The sequence below is a fragment of the Balaenoptera musculus genome, chromosome 16 (assembly GCF_009873245.2).
Source record: "Balaenoptera musculus isolate JJ_BM4_2016_0621 chromosome 16, mBalMus1.pri.v3, whole genome shotgun sequence".
Classification (NCBI taxonomy): Eukaryota; Metazoa; Chordata; class Mammalia; order Artiodactyla; family Balaenopteridae; genus Balaenoptera; species Balaenoptera musculus.
Genome location: NC_045800.1, coordinates 31,606,252 through 31,626,678, shown reverse-complemented (window position 1 = coordinate 31,626,678; position 20,427 = coordinate 31,606,252). Strand labels below are relative to the sequence as shown.

Below are 20,427 nucleotides of genomic sequence, written 5' to 3'. Positions count from 1 at the left end.
GTTAAATGGGCTCTGGTGAGCTCACCAAGGAACCTATTTATTACAGTTTCTATGAGAAAACTAATTCTGAGTTTTGCCTCAGAATTCAGAATACATCTTTCAACCTCCTACTCATCCTCTTACCACTCTGGTGAACATAGTATCTGGCCATCAGGAATGAATGAGGAAGGCCATTTTATATTCTTAATAACTCACTTGGAAATGAATAGAACACTATTTATCAAACCAAAGCAAATATTTATACAGGAAGATTCCTCAAAATTGAGGATTGATTTTTAGGATGAATCTTCTAGAGTTATCCAAATTAGCTACTTGTCTTTCTTAGAAATAAATCTGTTACTAATGCTTCCTCAGCCAACCAGCTGCAAAACCACACACTATGCTTTGAAAGACAGCACAGAAAACCAACTTACTTCCAGGGGCAAATGGGAGAGGGATCTAAAAATCCAAGCTATTGAGGTGATGTAGGACAGAGTAGGATCTCTCTTTTTTAATAACAAAGTAAGACAAAAGAGGGGGAGAGGGTAGGTAACTTAGCTTGACTTGTAAAAATATTTATTGAAGTCATTTACATACTATTACTTTGCCTAATTATGGCAAAGCATTAGGGATTATTCACATCATTAAATACGTCAAGTTAAATTATTTGATTGCAACACAAACCTCCTGTTCAGAGTCTCTCAGTATTCATACTGTGTTGCTCATATAGTTGGGTTGTCTGCTCACAGGTTTTAATATAAGATGAAGGAACAGTGCTGGCCTGGGAACTGGAGGACAATGTACCTTGCACAGTTAGAGGCAAAGGCAATGGCAGTGAATATGACCAATAGCTTCACTGTCTATTGAGCCAGTTTGTAAAATCTTGGGGCAGGATGGTGGCCGCACAGCTGTCTCCCAAGGCATCATATAGAGAACTTTTTAACTGTCTCTTTTGACACCTAGCTACAATTTAGTTTCTGATTCTCATTGTATTTAAATTCATGGTTTTGTTACATAATGTATTCCTAAAAATGTATACAAAAGTTGAGTGTGTGGAAGCTGAATAAATTTACATTATAATGGATGGTTCTGTTTCTAGAGAATGAAAAATTTCACCCGGGCATTAGAGACATTCTTTGATAACGTGGTCCCAGTGTTTCATCCAAATTTTTCATTTTCCTCTTTTACTTTTACACACAACCAATCATTTTGGATGTTCAGTGAACATTCAATGAGGATTTAAGACTTGTCATTTTGACTTGGCACTCCTGATCATTTCCTTCTGTGTCTCAAGTGTGTGTCACATTTATGAAACCCAGGTATCTCATAAGCACTTTCAATTTTATGTTTTCCACTTATTTTCATATAAGAATAAAAATGCAATAAAATATTCCAATATTGCACAGTGATGTGCATACAAAGATGGTAACACCATTGGCTGGCAGTAGGTTTTGCCATGTTACTGATCTAAATGCTTGTTAATCAAAGAATGTAAAAAAAAAAAAATCTAAATTTCGCATCCAAAAGGGAGCTTAGAGGTACTAAATATCTTTAAAAGTATAGCTTTTATCAAGATCAAATGTACTTAAAACAGAGACTATCAATAAGGGGAAGGATAACCATACCAACCTTGTATTTCTTGTTCTCCTTTTATCTCATATTACCCTATTTCTCCCAGATAAGTGACAAGGAGAGCAAAGGGACTATTGCAAAATGGCTACTATGTGCCAGGCATTGTGGTAGGTAAAATTTCCACAAATACTCTCTTAATGGCCAGCGCCAATAGTGTATTTTATGTCAGGAAAAAACAAAACAAAACAAAAAAAACAGAAAAACAAAAACCCAAGATCTCAGAAGCTATTAACTTCAATAAGTCCTTGTTTGCTGGACTGAGGAATTTGACTGAAAAAGAACCATTAATCATTACAAAAGGACCCAATAAAACTGTACTTAAATGGATCTTTAATAGTATGTCTTTTATATCTTTGTGTGGGATGGAGAATAATTTCATCGAGAAGCACCAGATTTCTGACAATTTTTAAAGAAATAGGTCTGATACTAATTTTACTGTATGTTTAAGCATCAATTAAGGGCCTGTGCTTTGAAGGTAGATTTATGTGCTAGGGACTCAAAATTAATGATATGTTTAAGGCTCTACATTCTCTGCACAAATTTCCCAAGCCTGGTGGTAATAACGTGTATATAATGAAATAGATAACTATTTCTATTTTAAGTTCCTCCTTCTTCTTCTGACCCCTCAGCAGAGTAAAAGTCGAAGGTCCTCCTCTCTCCTATGGCCAGAACTAAGATCTACTGCTCTGCATCTAAGGGTGCAGAGCAATAAGTGGGGTCCCTGGCATCCCAAGCTTCTGGTTCCCAACCATTTTTTAGATGTTCTTTGGTAGCATCACTGTTTTGCAAGCATACTGAATTATAAATGCTCCAAATACTTGATAGTCCCATACCTGGGAGATATGGAAGGAGGAAACTTCTGGAAGGCCAATAGTCAGTCACTGACCAAATTTCTACATCTGGGCATTTCTTGAGGGAGAGAGCTTGGCTATTTGGAGATGGAAAGTATGGTGACCTGGAATCAGCAGGTCCTGATTCTAGACCCACCTCTTCCTCTAACCAACTGAGTATTCTTGGTTCCAGGCTTCTGTGAAACCTCAGATTTGCCTTCTATATAAAAGGAGTTAGGACTAATCCCTCTCTAAAGTCCTTTTGAGTTTGTTGTATGTGACCAGCCCTGGCATTTAAACACCCTCCTGAAGCTACAGAAAAGCTGAAGAATCATTTAAAAATTAGTACATATCTTCTTACTTGGATACTGTAAGTCAAATCATAATCACTTCTAGAAATTAGATTGGACTAGCAAATAAGTAAGACCTAATATAAGTGCATTTCAGTAAAATCACTTGTAATGTACATTTCTGAACAATCTTTTCAGGCTCCTGACATGCCAAATTAGAGGTAAGTATTCCAATTAAGTCGTCATCCTCTTGGCAAACAAGAATAGGGATCAATATACTTGATGATGGTGAATGAAGTCCTTAGTTTCATCTCTTTGTGCCTTAATAATATCTTCTTCAAGGAAAGCCCAGACCAGCAGGGCCGCAACAATATCAGCAATGAGATTGGGTCTTAAGGTCAGCAGTCAGGCCATAAAACTCAACATGAAGACATCATTAACAGGCTGAAAACCACAAGTCTCAAGGTCCTGAAGTAGGCAGGCTTTAGGAGGTAGAATCAGCGACCTCTGGGTGGAACAGGTGGAGGAGGATGGAAGGTCTCCCTGGTTGGAGGCCTGAAATGAAAGATAACGCAATTATTATCAAATGAATTTAATTAACTAGTTCTTAGGCATCCATGATTTGTTGCAAACTTGGTATACTATGCAAAGGACATGTTCTTCAATTAATAAAAGTGGAGAAACATACGGACCTTTCAGTGGCATACATGCTAAGCTGTGGCTTGCAATCCTAGCTGCACATTAGAATCACCAGTGGAGCTTTGAAAAATAACAGTTGCCAGGCTCAATCCCAGACCTGTTCCATCATAATCTCTGGAGGATAGGGTATAAGCATCACAACTCTCAAATAGTGTCCCTCCTTCAACCAGTTATATTAACCATGTTGTTTATTTTCTGAGGCTTTGACATCTGGGCCCTGGCTGATCCTGGAGGGCCTGCCCCTCCTAGGGTAAGCTAATTCCTAGGGATAGCAAACAACCTGCAGTGAGCACACCTTTCACATGCAAACTAACCAGTCCAGAGTCCACACCCCAACCACGTCCTTTAATGGGACTCCCACATTCGGGACCACTATCCACTGCCCTAATCACCCCAGGGCCAGGTGCCAGACAACTAGAGACAGCCCCTTTGCCCCGGAGCCTGTTGAAATTATTCAAACTAGCCAATCCTTAATCTGCCTAGCCTGCCTCATTTGTTCCTTCCTGCAGAACCCAAAATAAAGGCTCTTGCCCATGTTTCTCCCCTCCCTGCCATTTCTCCTGCCTAAACCTGGGGCTTTCCTGTGTGCCCTACCCCAGCATAATGTGCCCCCCTCCTCTTGGGATCTAGGAGTATAACGAACTACCTATTCAAAGGCAGTCGTCTCCTGATCTGCTGACCTTGCCATACCTAAATAATAATAAAACCTTTATTTTAAAACTCCAGTGATTCAAATATGCAGCCAGACAGGAGACATACTGCAGTGGGGAGATCCCTTGAGAGAGGACTTGAGAATTTCTGAAGTCAGCTTCTCACAACTACTTCCACCTGGGATCGCTAAGTGTGCTGTCCCAACTCCATGTCTGCTTTCCTAGAAGCCTCCCTCCACATTAGGCTACATGGTTTTTGAACAGTACTAAATGATACTCCAGACAGACCTGGGTGAATGTATTTACAGAGGGTTCAACAACTGCAGATGGTATTTCCACAAGTGTGCTGTAAAACCAATATTTAATTCTCTTGGAAGCAAGTCAATAAGTCAAGAAAGAGAGCTTTGTCAGGTGCTGTAATTGAACTGTGCTACCCTGGAACTGCGTACTTAAGGACTGAATGAATCAATGAGTAAATATTTACTAAATGTCTCTTGAATGCAAGTTTGCGTAGGTCAAGGAAACGACAAAAGAGTTGGGAAAAGACAGGCCATTTCAGGAGCCAGAGAGGGAGGCAGAAGTAGAAAAGAATAACAACAGACATCCTCAGGAGGTCCTGCAGTGGCACCTGGGAGTAGATGGTTTTGTGTGATTGTCTCTTTATCCAGAGAAAACAAATGGACAGTCTCCTTCCATCGCCTGACCTGCCCTGTGAACCATGGGCTTAAAGGAGAAAGCTGAAGGACAGTCAGGTGATACCACTTATCACTTGAGTAAGCTTAGGCTGGCTTCCTTGCTTCCTTCCTTCCTCTCAACAAACATTTATCTACTGTGCATCTACTCCTGGGTGTGGGATATAACAGCAAGTAAAATGGGCATGGATCTTTCCCTCAAGGTGCTGAGAATATATGGATGAGACAGACAATAGGGAAAATCAGTACACTGCACTGAATGTTTTGATAGGGCACATTCAGAACCTATGAGAACATATGGCAGAGGCATTTATGCACACATCTGAAGAATAAGTTCAACTTCTCTGAACCTCTTTCTCATCTGCCAGACAGAGGTAAAGATACCTATATTGCAGATATAGGTATCTATATTGGAATTACAGATACCTATACTGTGTGAGATGACAGTTGGAAAGTGGATAGCACTTCCTGGCTTAGAGTAGGCACTCAAGAGGTAAAGCTAATAATTTTATTATTATGATTAAAGATGTATTCTTAGACCTTTTCCCCACGTATGCCCCATAAGCCTTACATTTTACCTTCCATCACAAAGAGAGTCACGATTCCCTACTGGTCCCTCTTCCTCTGCTGCCCGACTCTGCAGTTGGGGTGAGTCTACAAGCAAACCATCTCCATATTTCATTCTGATGAACAACCCAGCTAAGGATTGGAAGCCCCATCTCAGGAAAATGGGTTTGTGATTACAGACATATCAGAACCATGGAAGTAAAGGTTACTAAATCAGAATCAAGTGGTGGTCTGTGGGGGAGACGGCCTCTCCAGGACGCTGGGAAGCTGGAGCTGGAGACAGGATTGTCCAGTCCAGAGACCTGGGCACTGGCTGCTTTTTCCTCTGTGTTGAGGGTGAGGTCTGTGCTGATGATAAGCTTGGTTCAAGAACCCAGCAATCCTAATGTTGGTTACATTCTTTTAAAGCAGGCCTATTATTTAGATGGTATGCTTTTGTACGATCACAACATTGTTAAAAATATCTTTAAGCTTCCCTATTAGTAAATAGCCTCCGGCCCAAGTCCCCTTACTCTCTGACCACTACCCCCCACCCCCCAGGGACTTCACAGATCTCTTTACAAGTCAGCAGCTAAAGGATTAACTCTTGGTACTCCAGGAGGCCTTCAGAAGTATGTTCTGATTTGGCAGTACCTAGGCAACGCCTTAAAGGGGAACGCATAGATTGTTAGTGATTGGCAAATCACTAGTAAATGGCAAAACATATTAAAAAACAAGGGGGCAGGGCTTCCCTGGTGGCGCAGTGGTTGAGAATCTGCCTGCTAATGCAGGGGACACGGGTTCGAGCCCTGGTCTGGGAAGATCCCACATGCCACGGAGCGGCTGGGCCCGTGCGTGAGCCACAACTACTGAGCCTGCGCGTCTGGAGCCTGTGCCCCGCAACGGGAGGGGCCGCGATAGTGAAAGGCCCGCGCACCGCGATGAAGAGCGGTCCCCGCACCGCGATGAAGAGTGGCCCCCACTTGCCTCAACTAGAGAAAGCCCTCGCACGAACCGAAGACCCAACACAGCCAAAAATAAAATAAAATAAATAAATAAAGTAGATATAAAAAAGAAAAGTGCTTTAAAAAAAAAAAAAAAAAAAAAAAACAAGGGGGCAATGGCTCAGCAAGATGTTGGCTTTTTTTTTTTCTCTACTGGCAGGACTTTACCTATGCAGAGTGTGACACTGTCAGCTGCCCACTCTATAGGGACTAATGCCCTGCAAGGGAAATGCCATGCAAAGATATAATGCATCTGCTCCTGTTCTTGTCACCATCTGCCTTTCCTAACTTTCAAGTATAAATATATTGGGAACTTACAGCGGGTGGGAATGTGACGCTTCTTTCCACTAATCTGTAACCCACCTGCACTGTGGTACACGACTTGATGGTTAGCTGTCAACCCAAGCAGCAGCAATCTATCCGTCCACCCATTCACTTGCATGATAAATATTTGCTAAATTCCTAGCAGGCGCCAATTACCGATTTAACTCCATTCTGTGCTGGGGAGAGTGGAAAAAAAATTTTTTCTAATCAAAAATCTCTAGGGACTTCCCTGGTGGCGCAGTAGTTAAGAATCTGCCTGCCAATACAGGGGACATGGGTTTGATCCCTGGTCCGGGAAGATCCCACATGCCATGGAGCAACCAAGCCCGTGTGCCACAACTACTGAAGTCCCCGCGCCTACAGCCTGTGCTCCCCAACAAGAGAAGCCACCGCAATGAGAAGCCCGTGCACCACAGCGAAAGAGTAGACCCCGCTCGCCACAACTGGAGAAAGCCCGCGCGCAGCAGCAAAGACCCAAAGCAGCCAAAAATAAATAAATAAATAAAATTTTAAAAACAAACAAACAAACAAACAAAAACAATCTCTATTCTTTTGAGGTTTACCATCTACTTGAGGAGACAGGTATGTAAACAAGGGCCACAACCTGGGATGAATTATAATGGAGGTATTTGGGGAACCACAAGAAGGTTCACTCTGCATAGGAACATCAGGGAAGGCTTCACAGAAGAGGTAATGTTTGGACAGAGTCCTAAAGGATGTGTAGGAATTTTCTAAGCAGAGATCGGAAGGGAGTAGGAAGACAGCATTCCAGGCAAAAGGAACAGATTGAGCAAAGACAGTACAAAATGACACAGCTCACTAGGAATTCTTAAGGGGGAAACATCAGTGACTACAAGAGAGGGGTGGGACTCAGGGCCACGGCATGCTAAAAAATACAGAATTAAATTTAAGGCTTTCATGCCAGGAAGTGACATCACCAGCTATCTCTGCTCTAGAAAGGGCACTCTCTGGTGCAGTGGAGGAGGGACTGACTGGAGGCAGGGAGGTGAGTGTGGGCCTACAGGGACGAACTGAGGCACTGGCAGATGGAGAGGAGGGGTAGATCTGAAAGCTGCGAGGGCAGCAAAATGAACAGAGCCTGGGGAGCTGCGTGGGAGGCAGGGATGGAGGCTGAGTCCGGGACAGGCGCTTGGGGAAGAGAGAGAATAGTGCCACGTCTCAGGCTGGGAAGTGGTGAGAAGAAGGCAGTTTGGGGCAGAGGATGGCAGGTTGGATGATGAGTTCAGTTTTGAATGGGCTGCGTTTGAGATCTTGGTTGGACACCTGGTGAAGTTCCCAATGAACAGTAGGAAACAGAAGGCCAAGGTACAGATGGAGATGGAGACTTGGAGTCATTGCTGACAATTCAAGCTCTGGGGTCAGCATGCAGAGTGAGAAGAGGAAGGGACCAGGACTGGAGAGAGTGATGAGCAGATGTGCTATTTGAGAGAAAGGGGGGTTCAGGAGAACGTGAGTGGGGAAGAGCTGCCAATTCCCAGATCTGGAAGTGGAATGGAGACCACCAAGGTCAGCCTCCCCTCCTGTCCGTCAGTGGGTCAAGCATTCAGGAGAGAGGCCCATTTTATTCTTTGCTCAAACATCTCCTCATTTTATTATGAAAATTACATACACACTTTCAGAACAATTGCATCTTTTCCAATCTTCACAGCAAAAATGCACCCAAACCCCGTTTCTATCAGAGATTTCTTTGCAAACACCATTTCTTTAGTAACATATGTTTTCCTCCTTTTCTCTCCCCATCTTTTTCACAACATGTTTCCAGACTCCCCCAAAACAATTCATCTGCCATCTCTCTTTACACATTAAATGCATCCCAGTTTCCAGCCTTTAATTTCTGGAACCCATTTCACTGGTTGTTCTCTCTCCTGTAGACAAAATCCCACAGAGTCTTTGTAGCTATATATTGGAGATTGACATTCTTTTTAATCTTGGCACAATTAGATAACTGCCTCCAAAGTCTTTACCTTCAGGAATAAAAGGTCTTAGATCTTGTATCTTCTCCCATGACACCTGGACTTCCTTGGACAGGTGTAACAAAATGACTAAAAGACTGGACCCTGGAGTCAGGCACACCTAGGTCTGCCACAGACATAAAGTCTCCATCCAGTCTTAAGCCCCAGTTTCTACATCTGCAAAATGGGATAACACTAAATATCTACCACCTAGAGTTGTGAAGAGAATTTTAAATGAGCTAATGCATTTAGTGTGTTTAACAGAACACCTGGCACATAGTAAGCCCTCAATAAATATTAGCATTTATTACCACAGTTGCTCTCCACAAACACCCCTCCCCAATCCCCAAGTATATATAATTTTCAAGCAACAGAACATTATGCAAATTCAGGTGATTGGACTAGGTTATCGCTAAGGTTCCTTCTAGGGCTAATGTTCTAATATGTGAACTCTATTCTACACCAGGGAAACATGCTCCGTGAGTGTGAAGCAGCTTGGGACTGAGGGAGGCTTGTGTAGCAAGTGTCAGTACGTGAATGTTGCTGGGAGCACACGGAAAAGCGGTAATAGCAAGGGGAGAAATGGAAAGATCCTCAGCGCAGAGTCAGCGGCTCTTTCCAGAAAAGCAGAAGAAAAGCTTCCTTGTGGTACTTTCTCAACAAATTTCACTGATGAGGTTCATTTGAGTTACAAGTTTCAAAATGCAAAAAAAAAAAAAAGAAATCCTAGTTTTAAAAAAACTTCATCCTTTTAATCTCCCCCCCGCCGCGCGCCCCTCCCCGTACCCCCAATCGCCCCCCCAACCCCGCTTCACATTGTATTTCAGACATCAAAGAATTAAACTCCCAAGGCAAGCCTAGGCTTTTATTCCCAAAGGCTCCTTTCTGCCTTGGCAGACAAGCTAGCTTTGACCACCTCTTCTGTGACTCCAGAAGACCTTAAAAAGGTTCCTGCCAGAAGCCTGAACACAAACAAAGACATACATCAGAGCCCCATAAGTCAGTCACACTCTTTTGTCTAATGCCCAGCTGCAAATCTCCATGGGCTCATCCTTCTGCATAAAAAACACTCAGACTGTTGTGCTCTTACTAAGGGCCAGAAACACAATCCTTACGACTCTGTGAGGAAGTTCATTGACTATCTCCGTTTTTTGTTTTTTTGTTTTTTGGCTGCACCACACACAGCATGAAGGATCTTAGTTCCCGGACCAGGGATCAAACCCGAGCCCCCTGCAGTGGAAGCTCAGAGTCTTAACCACTGGACCGCCAGGGAAGTTCCTACTATCTCCATTTTATGGACAAGGAAATTAAGGCACATGACAGTTAAATAATTCATCCAAGTTCACAAGTGGCTGCCAGAGACTTCCCCTGGCAGTGTTTCCCCACCACCACACCTTGCTGCCTCTCACCTTTATTTCCATTCCCAATTCCTTCTTATCTCCTGGTCCCCAAAAGGCACTGTCCCCACTATGCGGCCAAGGGAATTAGTTATTCATGAGCTGAATTCTAACCAGAAAAAAATTATGCAAAACATTGACCTTTACCAATGTAGTTCACTGACAAAATATTGCATTTGTTATTTAGAGTATGTGCAACTGAATAAAGCATCCCTTAAGTTAATGAAGAGTCCACATTGAAATGTGTCCAAAGTATGCTATTCAGTGAGTCTAGCTCTGCACTTATTCTTTTTTTTTTTTTTTTTAATAATTTTAATTCAAATAGCCACATGTGGCTAGTGGCTACCAGATCAGACAACTCAGGTCGAAGACAATCACTGACATAGGAAACACATTTTGAGCAAGTGCCCTGGTTAAAGAGCTGGGTCTTTTTTTTTTTTTGCAAATATCCATTAATGGGGAATTTTTTTTTTTAATTTATTTATTTATTTATGGCTGTGTTGGGTCTTCGTTTCTGTGCGAGGGCTTTCTCTAGTTGTGGCAAGCGGGGGCCACTCTTCATTGCAGTGCGCGGGCCTCTCACTATCGCAGCCTCTCTTATGGCGGAGCACAAGCTCCAGACGCGCAGGCTCAGTAGTTGTGGCTCACGGGCCTAGTTGCTCCGCGGCATGTGCTTCCCAGACCAGGGCTCGAACCTGTGTCCCCTGCATTGGCAGGCAGATTCTCAACCACTCTGCGCTTATTCTTAGGTCATTTAAGATGTCCCCAGATCCTACACTCCCCTGAAACTCAGAGAGTGAGGAAGAAATGTCCCGTCAGCTTCGATGTTACCTCTGTGAGGCAGCTCGGGGCGGCACCCTGGGGGGCCTCTCAAGGGGCACGATGGGTGTGCTGTCCACTTGTGGGGGGCCTGGACTACGACTTCTGGTAACCTCGGGGGCTTCATTATCCTACAGCAAAAAAGATGAGAAAGAAGGGTGAAAATCACATTAAGCAACACCATAGCTGGACACTGCCATCCCACAAGCTCCTCAGCCCTCCCCAGGCTTTGGCTGAAGGTTACTCACTGACTGATAATCAACCCAGCAATACCAGGGCAGTTTTCCACTGACTTTGACTCCCAGAGTCACTGAGGAGACCATCAGACCCAAATTATCTTTAGCGATTCGAGCTCTTGTTCCTTGCTACTCAGTGTGACATGTGGGCCACCAACATCACCATCGCCTGGGGGCTTGTGAGAACCACAGGGTCTCAGGATCCTCTTCACACCTGCTCCATCAGAACCCACATTTTCACAAGATCCTAGGTATTTCTTATGCATGTTAAAGTTTGAGGAGCATTGCTCTATGTAACCAGATAGGGCTGGAGAAATTTTATTTTTAAACAGAAGTCCCATTTTGGGACAACAGAACGGTGACTGGTCCTCAGTCACAGGGTAATACAAGCCGTGCACTGGTGGGCGGCCCAACCCTAGGACCCTGCCTCAGGGAGCCTCCTGGGTTGGCAGTGACCCATGTGACCTCACCCGCACATCCCAGCCGCTGGTCACTGGATCACACCCTGACCCATGTTGGGCCTCAGCCTAAGGCAGCAACTTACACTCTGCTCAGAGACCTTGCGGCTCTCAGGGGACTGTCTGCCACTATACATGTGGAGAAGCAGAAAAGGCCAGTGCGCAGTGAGAGAAAAAGGAGATACCCACAGGCAAGAGGAGACAAAAGAGCGTGTGGCCTCGGGGGGTACACTGACCAGTGGCTCCGGCTGTGGCATGCCCCGCTCCTGACCCAAGCCCCGAAAGGTGACCACTGCCCCTGGAATCCCTGATACTCATCCAGTTCCCTCTCACCGATGCCCCTTTTGGCTTAACCCTTCCTCCTTCCCTCTCTTCCTTTCTTCCCCTCTTTTTATTGAGGTGAAATTCACATAACATAAAATGAACCATTTTAAAGTGGACAATCAGTGGCATTTAGTACATTCACAATATTGTGCAACCACCATCTCTATCTAGTCCCCAAACATTTTCATGACCCCCCCCAAAGGAAACACTGCACCCCTTAAGCAGTTTATCCCCCAGGCCTGGTAACCACCGATCTGCATTCTGTCTCTATGGATCTACCTTTTCTGGACATTTCATATACACGGAATCCTACAACAGGTGACCTTTTGTGTCGGGCTTCCTTCACCTGGATTTCTATTTCCTGCAGGGAAACGACCCCCGGGACAAGACGTACGGGGGTGCGGGCCCCGGCTCTCACCTCGTTGTCCGCCTCCATCCCGCTGCTCACACTGAGGAGGCTCCGGGTGCTGGATCGGTTACTCGCGCTGCCTAAAGGGTGCAAACAAAATCAGCTGGACTGTGGATTCTCTCACGGTAAAGTAAATTGCAGAACTCTGGCTCTCACTTCCTGACAGAAACAGTACACAAGCTGTGCATACGGGATTCTTCAAAATGCTGCCGTCTAATAACATTACCATGTTATTAGAGTTCAGTTTTTCTTTCAGCATGAAATGAAATGGTTCATCTTTGTATTACCACTTTTTGCTTTATAGCTACCATTTACTGAGGGCTTACCCCACGTTACGTGCTTTAAAAGCATGACTGCATTTAATCCCTATGAAAACCCTACCTGATATTAGAGCTCCGATCTGACAGACAAGAAAGCAGAGACGCTCTAGTTCTCACATGTTCAGTGGTATGTCTAAAATCTGCAAACAACTTTTGTTGCTGAAGTTTTTGTACCTATTTAGGAATTACAGCATGTGCGAGTATCACACATGTATACATACCTTCTAAAAAGGGGCCAGTGTGACACAAAACACAAAGCACAGATTCAAAAGTATAATTTACACGCAGGGTAGGAACCATGACTGTGTGAGTTTAGGTGCTCAAGGATGTAAGTTGGGGATTTATCACCTACCTCGTTGAAACAGCATTTTCCAGTAGAACTTTCTGGAAATGTTCTGTTGTGTGCTATCCAATTTGGTAGCTAGTAAGACACATGGCTAGTGCAACTGAGGAACTAAATTTTATTTAGTTTTAATGAACTTAAATTTAAATAGCCACATGTAGCTAGGGATTATGGTATCAGACAGCACAGCATTACAACAAGCTCAAGAACGTGATTGGTCTAGCAGTGAAGAAGGAAGAATAACAGTTAATCAACTAAAACTCTGACTTTAATTTACCAATATTGCCTTTAACAGTATTGCCAGATCTTAGGTCTGCTGAATTTCCACTCAAAATAGCTCCTCATCATATTAGTTTATAGGTAAATTGCCTTAGTTTTGACTTCATTATGGTACCAACTTTGACCTAATTAATTTAGATGTTAGCTTGATGAGAGTAAGTTAAGATTATAATTTTGGATTGTTTCTTGGAGGCAGATTTTTAAATTTAAAATAATGTGTCGAAAATATTTCTAGAAACCAGGGGATTCAGAGTTAGTCTATTAAGGAGCACGTGACCCTGTCTCTTTCTTTTTTTTTTTTTTTTTTTTTTTTTTTAAGGTTTTTTTTGTTTTTGTTTTTGTTTTTGTTTTTGTTTTTTTTTTTATTTATGGCTGTGTTGGGTCTTCGTTTCTGTGCGTGGACTTTCTCTAGTTGCGGCAAGTGGGGGCCACTCTTCATCGCGGTGCGCGGGCCTCTCGCTATCGCGGCCTCTCTTGTTGCGGAGCACAGGCTCCAGACGCGCAGGCTCAGTAATTGTGGCTCACGGGCCTAGTTGCTCTGCGGCATGTGGGATCTTCCCAGACCAGGGCTCGAACCCATGTCCCCTGCATTGGCAGGCAGATTCTCAACCACTGCGCCACCAGGGAAGCCCGACCCTGTCTCTTTCTCTCCAGCTACCCACACATAACACTGTTCGCTCAGCCAGAATGTCCTTTTCTCCCTGCTCCCCCCAGCCCACCCCTATCCACAAATCGAAAACCTCCTCAGTCCCCAACGCTCAGGACAAATGCTATCGAAACCTTTCCAGATTCCCCCAAATGAAAGTAAACCCTCCCATCCACGGGCTCCCATCCCTGTGGAGCCAAGCCTCCCACGTCATTCATCATTGTTCATCCCCTTCCCTTACAACGAACCAGACTCCTTCCAAAGTTTATCCACTAGGAGGGAGCAAAAAGCTGTCCAGGCACTGGCTCCAGGATCCTGGAAATTGGCACCAGACAGCTCCCCTTGTCCCTTCCCTTGGTGTTCCTGAATTTTTAACTCCCACCGTTTGGCTTTGAGCCTTCGCTCCTGGTTTATCAGCTCTGGCTGGCCCTCTCCTCTCTCCAAGGCTGATGACCTGCTTGGCCACAACCTGTCTGGACTGCACCACTGGTAGGAGGCTCTGGCCCCAGTCCCCATCATCTTCACTCTTGCTGGGGGAAGGGGGCAGTGCCCACCCCTTGCCAGGCTTCTGTCACCAGGGAAGAAGGATCAGACAAGCATCTAACTGGTACTATTTTTATACCTTCTCTACTCCATTATAAGTCCCCTGAGGACAGACCCTATTTCTTTTTCAGCTTTATGTCTCCAGTTTACAGTCTAGCTCCATATGCACAGAGCCGTCCTCAATATCTGGTGGAGGAATGAATGAGAGAAAAAAAATGACCATATATATATGATCCTTAAGAAACTTGAACCAGACAACTTAGCAGAAGGTCAATCGTCTTTCTGTAACGAAACTTTTGTTCTCTTAAACATAACACTAATATTTTGTGCTTAAAATTTTAGTCACAACCAGATTTAACCTGCAACTGTTTCCCTGTAGTTCCCAAGAGATGACGGCTGCACCATAATAAAACAGTGCTGTTCTTAGGGTATGACTCTGGGGGTTGAGGGGCAGTTGGTGGATCAGAGCTGGGCCATCCTCACTCTCCCTCCTTGCACTGGGAACTGTTTCTCTTTGGAAGGCAGTACGTCCCCATGGTGGAGCACACAGAGAGATCTGGATGTGAATCCCAGATGCCTTGCTTAATTTCCAAGTGACCCAGGGTAAGATGCCTAACCTAAGCCTCTGTTCCCTGGTCTCACAGCACTGCTGTATAGAGTGAGACCGCACGGTAACAGGCTTGGCACAGAGCCTGTAAGAGCAAGCATTTGATTAATTATGGCAGCTATCATCATCATCATCATCACCAGTCTCAAAATGGCAGATTATCCACTAGTGACCCAAGGGCCCTCACCTCCAGTGTCCATACCTTTGTATAGCCTCCTCCTCACCTCCCTCTCGGCTTAGCCATGTGACTTACTTTGGCCAATATGACGTTAGCAAGTGTGATGCAAGCCAAAGCTCGATAAGTACTTGCACACTGGGGCTTGTCCTTCTGGAATGCTCCCTTTATGGATCTTGTTATCATACAAGAAGTTCAGGCTATTGAATTAGAGGCCATATGTAGAGAGTCCCTGAAGAGTGAGAGGCCATCGTGGATGCTCCAGCCCATGCCAAGCTTACAACTGAATACTGTCACATGAGTGACCCCAACTGACCACAGGGGGTGGAGGTGAACAATTCCCACTTGACTCCTGGCTGAGTTTAGAATCAGACATAAATAAATGATTATGTTTCAGGCCACTGCATTTTGGGATAGTTTGTTACATAGCAATAGATAACTGTGCAACAGGGCCTGGATGCAGTCTACAGCCACAGAGTAAAATAAAATCCTCTGGTCTGTCATTTAATAACATTTTCTACCCCAATAAGATAGCCATCTCTGGGCGGTAAACCACCATACAAGGTAAGAAGCACAGTTTATGCTTTCCAGTCTATTCTCACTCCAAGCTAACTCAAAGTAAAACACACGCATAAAATGGTTTAAAGTAATCTGAACCTGAAGTGAGTACTCTGCATTTATCTTGTTAAATTTCCCCTTCCCCCACCCCAGAAAGCCCTGCACTCACCCCAAGAGTGTCTATACCACTTCTCCTCTCCTCTGTGACACGTCTGAGTCGGCTGCCTGCCTGTCCCTTGCTTCCTCTGCCACCTGTGATCACTCCCATTTCTGAACTTATCAGAATTCTCTAAATTGCTTAAAGGGGGGGGTGGTACACATTATCACCCCCATAATGTAAGGGGAGGTTTTTCCTCTCTGTTAAGTCTAGGCTTCTCATGTGGTGGTATGATATGCTTTGGGTCTGTTTCAACAGTTAACAGTGGCAGAGAGAAGAGCTGGGTTCTACTCTCATTTTGCCATTGACTGGCTGTGGGACCTTGGGCTAAACTCTTTCCCTTTCTGGGTTACAAATACTCTATTAATAAAGTAAGGAGGGGGAACAGTTCAGAGGCTCTTGACCTAAGTCCATGGATGGGCAAAACTGTGTGTGTGTGTGTGTGTGTGTGTGTGTGTGTGTGTGTAAACACATGCATGTGCATTTTTATAGGAAGCACATCCAGAGCATATATCAGACTCTCAAAGGGGTATGTGATACAGAAAAGATTAAGAACCCCTGGGTTAGGTGACCTTCCAGTTCCTACATCCATGTGGGGGTCCACCACCTGACATTTAAGGAGACGTAAGTCCTGAAATTCAGCTTGTCTCTTGCTCTTTCACTTCTCTCCTAGCTGTTTTGATAACACTGAAATGTGTGAAAGCAGGGAAACTCGATCTATTTGGCTTGTGAAGCTGGTGTGTCTGAAGTCAGCTAATACCGCCCTGGATCTGGAAACAAAGCCCCAGCTCCTGCCTGCACATCAGCGTGTATTGCCTTGTTGCAATCAGACTCCTATTCAAGCTGTCAAGCCAAAAGGAAGACATTTCCAAATTAGATCCTCAACTTTCCTATAAAGTTGGAATTCTCAAATCCGAGTTCACTGTTTTCTAATGTTTCTGACTTTGTGCCCTTTCCTTCCCCTTCCCACAGATGAAGCAAAAAGAACAGTAGGCAAGAGTCTTGGCCCTGGATCCAGTCCACCTGAGTTCAAATCCCAGCGTTACCACTTGTTAGCTATTTAACCTAGAGGAAGGCACTAAGTTTCCAGTTTCCTCCTCGGTAAATAGAGGTGATAATACCTATGCTGTAGAGTGATTATGAGAATTAAATCAGAGAATCTGTGGAAGAGGCTTAGCATATAGTAAATGCTCAATAAATATTAACAAGTATTATGATTAGGATTTTTCATTTATAAAAGCAATAGAGTAATAATTATCATGCAATCTGGCTTCACGGGATATTTGTATAAAGGATCTTTGGCACCCTGAAAAAGGCAAACCTCACAGGCTAAATGTCCCCCATTTCTTACACCTCCCAAGCCCAGATCAGGCTCCAAGTAAGATGTTCTGGGCTCATAACAGAGCACGTTTCCATGGCCCAAAGGCACCTGCGGGCCACCTGCTTACTTGCTGTGCTGGAGGTACTGTCTGTTTTCCAGTCTCCTCGTCTTAGCTCTGTCCTTGGGGGAAAGACGCTTTTCCTGGGGCCACTCTCATAGACTCCAAACTCCACTTTCCCTGGCAGGTGCTGTGAGTGCCGAATTGGGACGGTGATCTCCAAGTCTGCAATTAGAGGGAAAAGCGATAAGCTTTAAGGCACCAGGATGCCATTTACAAAACTGCTGGGCTGCTCTCTCCCCACCCACCTCCTCCACCTGAACCTGGAGGGGGCCTGGAGGGGAGGGGAGGGGGAAGGAGGAGGAGAAAGGGAGGGGGAAGAGGGTGGGGGTCCTGCCCAATTCAGCACTAAAACTCCACAGACTACTGTGTGGCAACTGCTGACAGAAAGTTGGGGTGGAGGAATGTTGGAGAGGGCAGAGAAATGCTTTTGCATCAGGTAGCAGAAAGAACATGTGATTAGGGAAAGATCCGGGGCCCCGGCTCTGCCACTCACCAGCTGTGGAGCTTGAGTTACGTCAGTCGACCCCTCTGAATTACTTCCCTTTCTGAGGAGGGGTTGCGAATGCCATTGATTGTAATAATAGGTTATCCTGTGCATCACGCAGAGTTCTAAGAGCTTCCGTATTTTTAGCTCCTTGAATCCTCCCAACACCCATGAAATAAATACTATTGTCAACATTCTCAATAGAAACTAAGGTACAGAAAAGTGAAGTAGCGTGTCCCATGTCACTGTCACACAGTCGGTAAGGGGGACAGCTGGGATTTGAACCCAGGCTCCAAAGTCCAGGCCCTTAATCACTACTCAGACTGCCTCTCAATCCCTTAATAAGTGATGGATGAAGGGTGGGTGGTCCACAATGACAGCAATGATCCAGAGAGTTCACGAAAGGAGGTCCATCAGGCCCATGAAAGATTTTGTGACTTGCAAAGCTCATCAGTGGTTTGAGACCCCACAGATTCAGGAGGATAGATTATCCCTTTGCCCTGCAAAGCATTAACCTAACCTCTTTACTGGCTTAGCCCTGCTCAGTGGTTGGTCTTTCTTCCTCCCTAGATTTCCACCCCTGGGTGCTATGAGCAGGGAACAACTCAAGCTGACAAGTGGAACAAAACATCTGTGCGGGCCCAAACCAGCTTCCTCTCCAGGGAAGTGTGAGCGCCACAGGTGATCTCCTGTCACAGGGCTCCCCTTGAGGCCCTGGACCTTCCCAAGCCATGGGGCGGGGCCTCTGCGATGAGGTGTAAGCGCAGGGGGACTTTTGGGGACACGTGGTCTCATTTTTGAGGACCCACTTCCTCCTCGGCTCTCCTCTACTAGGGGATGGGTGTGGCAGGAAGTTCAGGGAGCACAGCGGCAGGGGTGGCTCTGCTTGCCAAAGCCAGAGGTCTGCCAAGAAGGGTAAATGGGTAAACAAGCGCAGGTGCGAGGACAGGTTAGACCAAGTGTGCTCAACATTCTGCATGGAGAATGTTAAAACAGTGGACTGCTAGTTTGCGTGAGCTCGAGCTTTCCTCATCCTAGAGACTCTGGTTCCAAGCGTAGTGTCTGGTCCTAGTACTAACCCAGCTTTCCAGGTCTCGGTGGAACACAGATCTTTTTCATGTCCTTGGGCTCTCTTGGTTACAACTGAGCAGTGGAAGCACCCACCCAAGCTTGGAAGCACTTGGGTGGAGACTAGCCGGTGTACCCACACGTGGGTGTGAGCCCATGGTGGCTCAGAGCCCAAACAGGTGACACTTTTTTTCCCCCCTCAGCTTTGACCAAGCTGTTTAACAACAGTCTCTTAAAGGGAGGTTCCTGTCTGCTTAATTCACTTCAATGAAGCATTTTTCGACTCTGAACAGTTCGAGGAGGAAGGAAAGTAAAATACACAGGAAAAAAGTTGGGAGTCAACAGTTCAAAAAATCAAGTAGAGCCAGTCTAAATGTCTACAAAATCCTGATATTCAAAAAAAAAAAAAAAATCCTGATATTCTTTGAATAAAGGGACACTGCCAGGAAAAATAATTATCATCACTATACTGCGTAGTACTTTTGCCAAAGTGCATTCACATGTGTTACTATTCCTCCTTTGAACTTCACTACTCGGTGAAGTAGATAAGCTGGTGTAACCACAGATGAGGAAACTGAGGCACACAGTGGTTAAAGGAAAAGTCCTGGATCATGAAGTGATTCAGTGACAAAACAGGGATCAGAACCCAGGCCTCCTGGGACCCAGCCTGCTCCTCCAGGTTCCCCCGTTTACTGGCCACAGACACGCCCAGAACACAAATATTGATATTCTCCTCCAGGGGGCCAGGGCATTCAGCAAGTCAGGAGTCAGCCAGCCCTTCTCTGATTTCCTACACCATCAGCGCTCTGCACTATCTCAGCAAGAAGAAAACAACTCCCCAGGGCTGAAGAAAGACTGGCAAGTTATTATGAACAGACTGTTACTTTTTAATCATCCTTGGTCTTTTAACCCAAATTAAAGAAAAATCACCATTGTTTTTCTTTTCTAAGGCAAATGAGGTTTCCAAATGAATAGAGTCAGTCCTTGAGTGGAGTGGCCTCCATTCCTGGAAAAGGTCCTTCAAGGAGAAATGCCATTCATCGGCCCTAATTTTCCTATAGGTCAATGTTATCCTGTGTCGATGGTTTTCAAATGTTTTTTTGTTTTTGGTGAAGCAGGATTCTTTCCTCTAGTGAAAACAGAAGCTCAGTATAGAAAACAGATTTTTTAAAAAGGAGCTGCAATGGTTGAAGCAGAGTAAGTGGCCCCAAACCCTGTTCCCATCCTAATCTACTCCCCTACCCCATCCCCAACTGCCCCCCCAGTTCCTACCTGCTACCCCTACAAGCATGGATGCAGCAGCATTGGAGCACCTGAGTGTGAAAATCCCCAGAATAGGCAATTTCAAGTTAGAATGTACTAAATACACAATCGAGTTTTACGCAGAGATCTAGTATATCATATTTACTCAACCATAAATGATGCCTTCTCTTTGGCAGATGCTCTGATGACCTTGGGCCTCACCAGGCAGTACAGGGTCCAACTTCCAACTGCCTGAGCTTTCTCTGGGAGCCAGATTACAAGCGCCCGTCTCCCAGCAGGC

General features: G+C 44.9%; 1 protein-coding gene across 5 annotated transcripts in view; it reads right to left on the bottom strand.

Annotated features, from left to right (window-relative positions):
- Positions 1-834: 834 nt before the first annotated feature.
- The window catches only part of PIK3AP1 (phosphoinositide-3-kinase adaptor protein 1), a 113,891-nt gene continuing 94,298 nt past the window's right edge, over positions 835-20,427 (bottom strand). For 3 of the 5 annotated variants that reach the window (XM_036829559.1, XM_036829561.1, XM_036829560.1), the window contains 4 exons: positions 17,339-17,494; positions 12,272-12,342; positions 10,848-10,966; positions 835-3,286 (listed from right to left, as the gene is read on the bottom strand). In XM_036829559.1, coding sequence (XP_036685454.1) covers positions 3,229-3,286; positions 10,848-10,966; positions 12,272-12,342; positions 17,339-17,494 — 404 coding nt within the window. In that variant the 3' untranslated portion in view covers positions 835-3,228. Of the gene's footprint in view, positions 3,287-10,847; positions 10,967-12,271; positions 12,343-17,338; positions 17,495-20,427 lie in introns of those variants that run through there. The other 2 variants (XM_036829562.1, XM_036829564.1) reach the window with 2 other exon arrangements.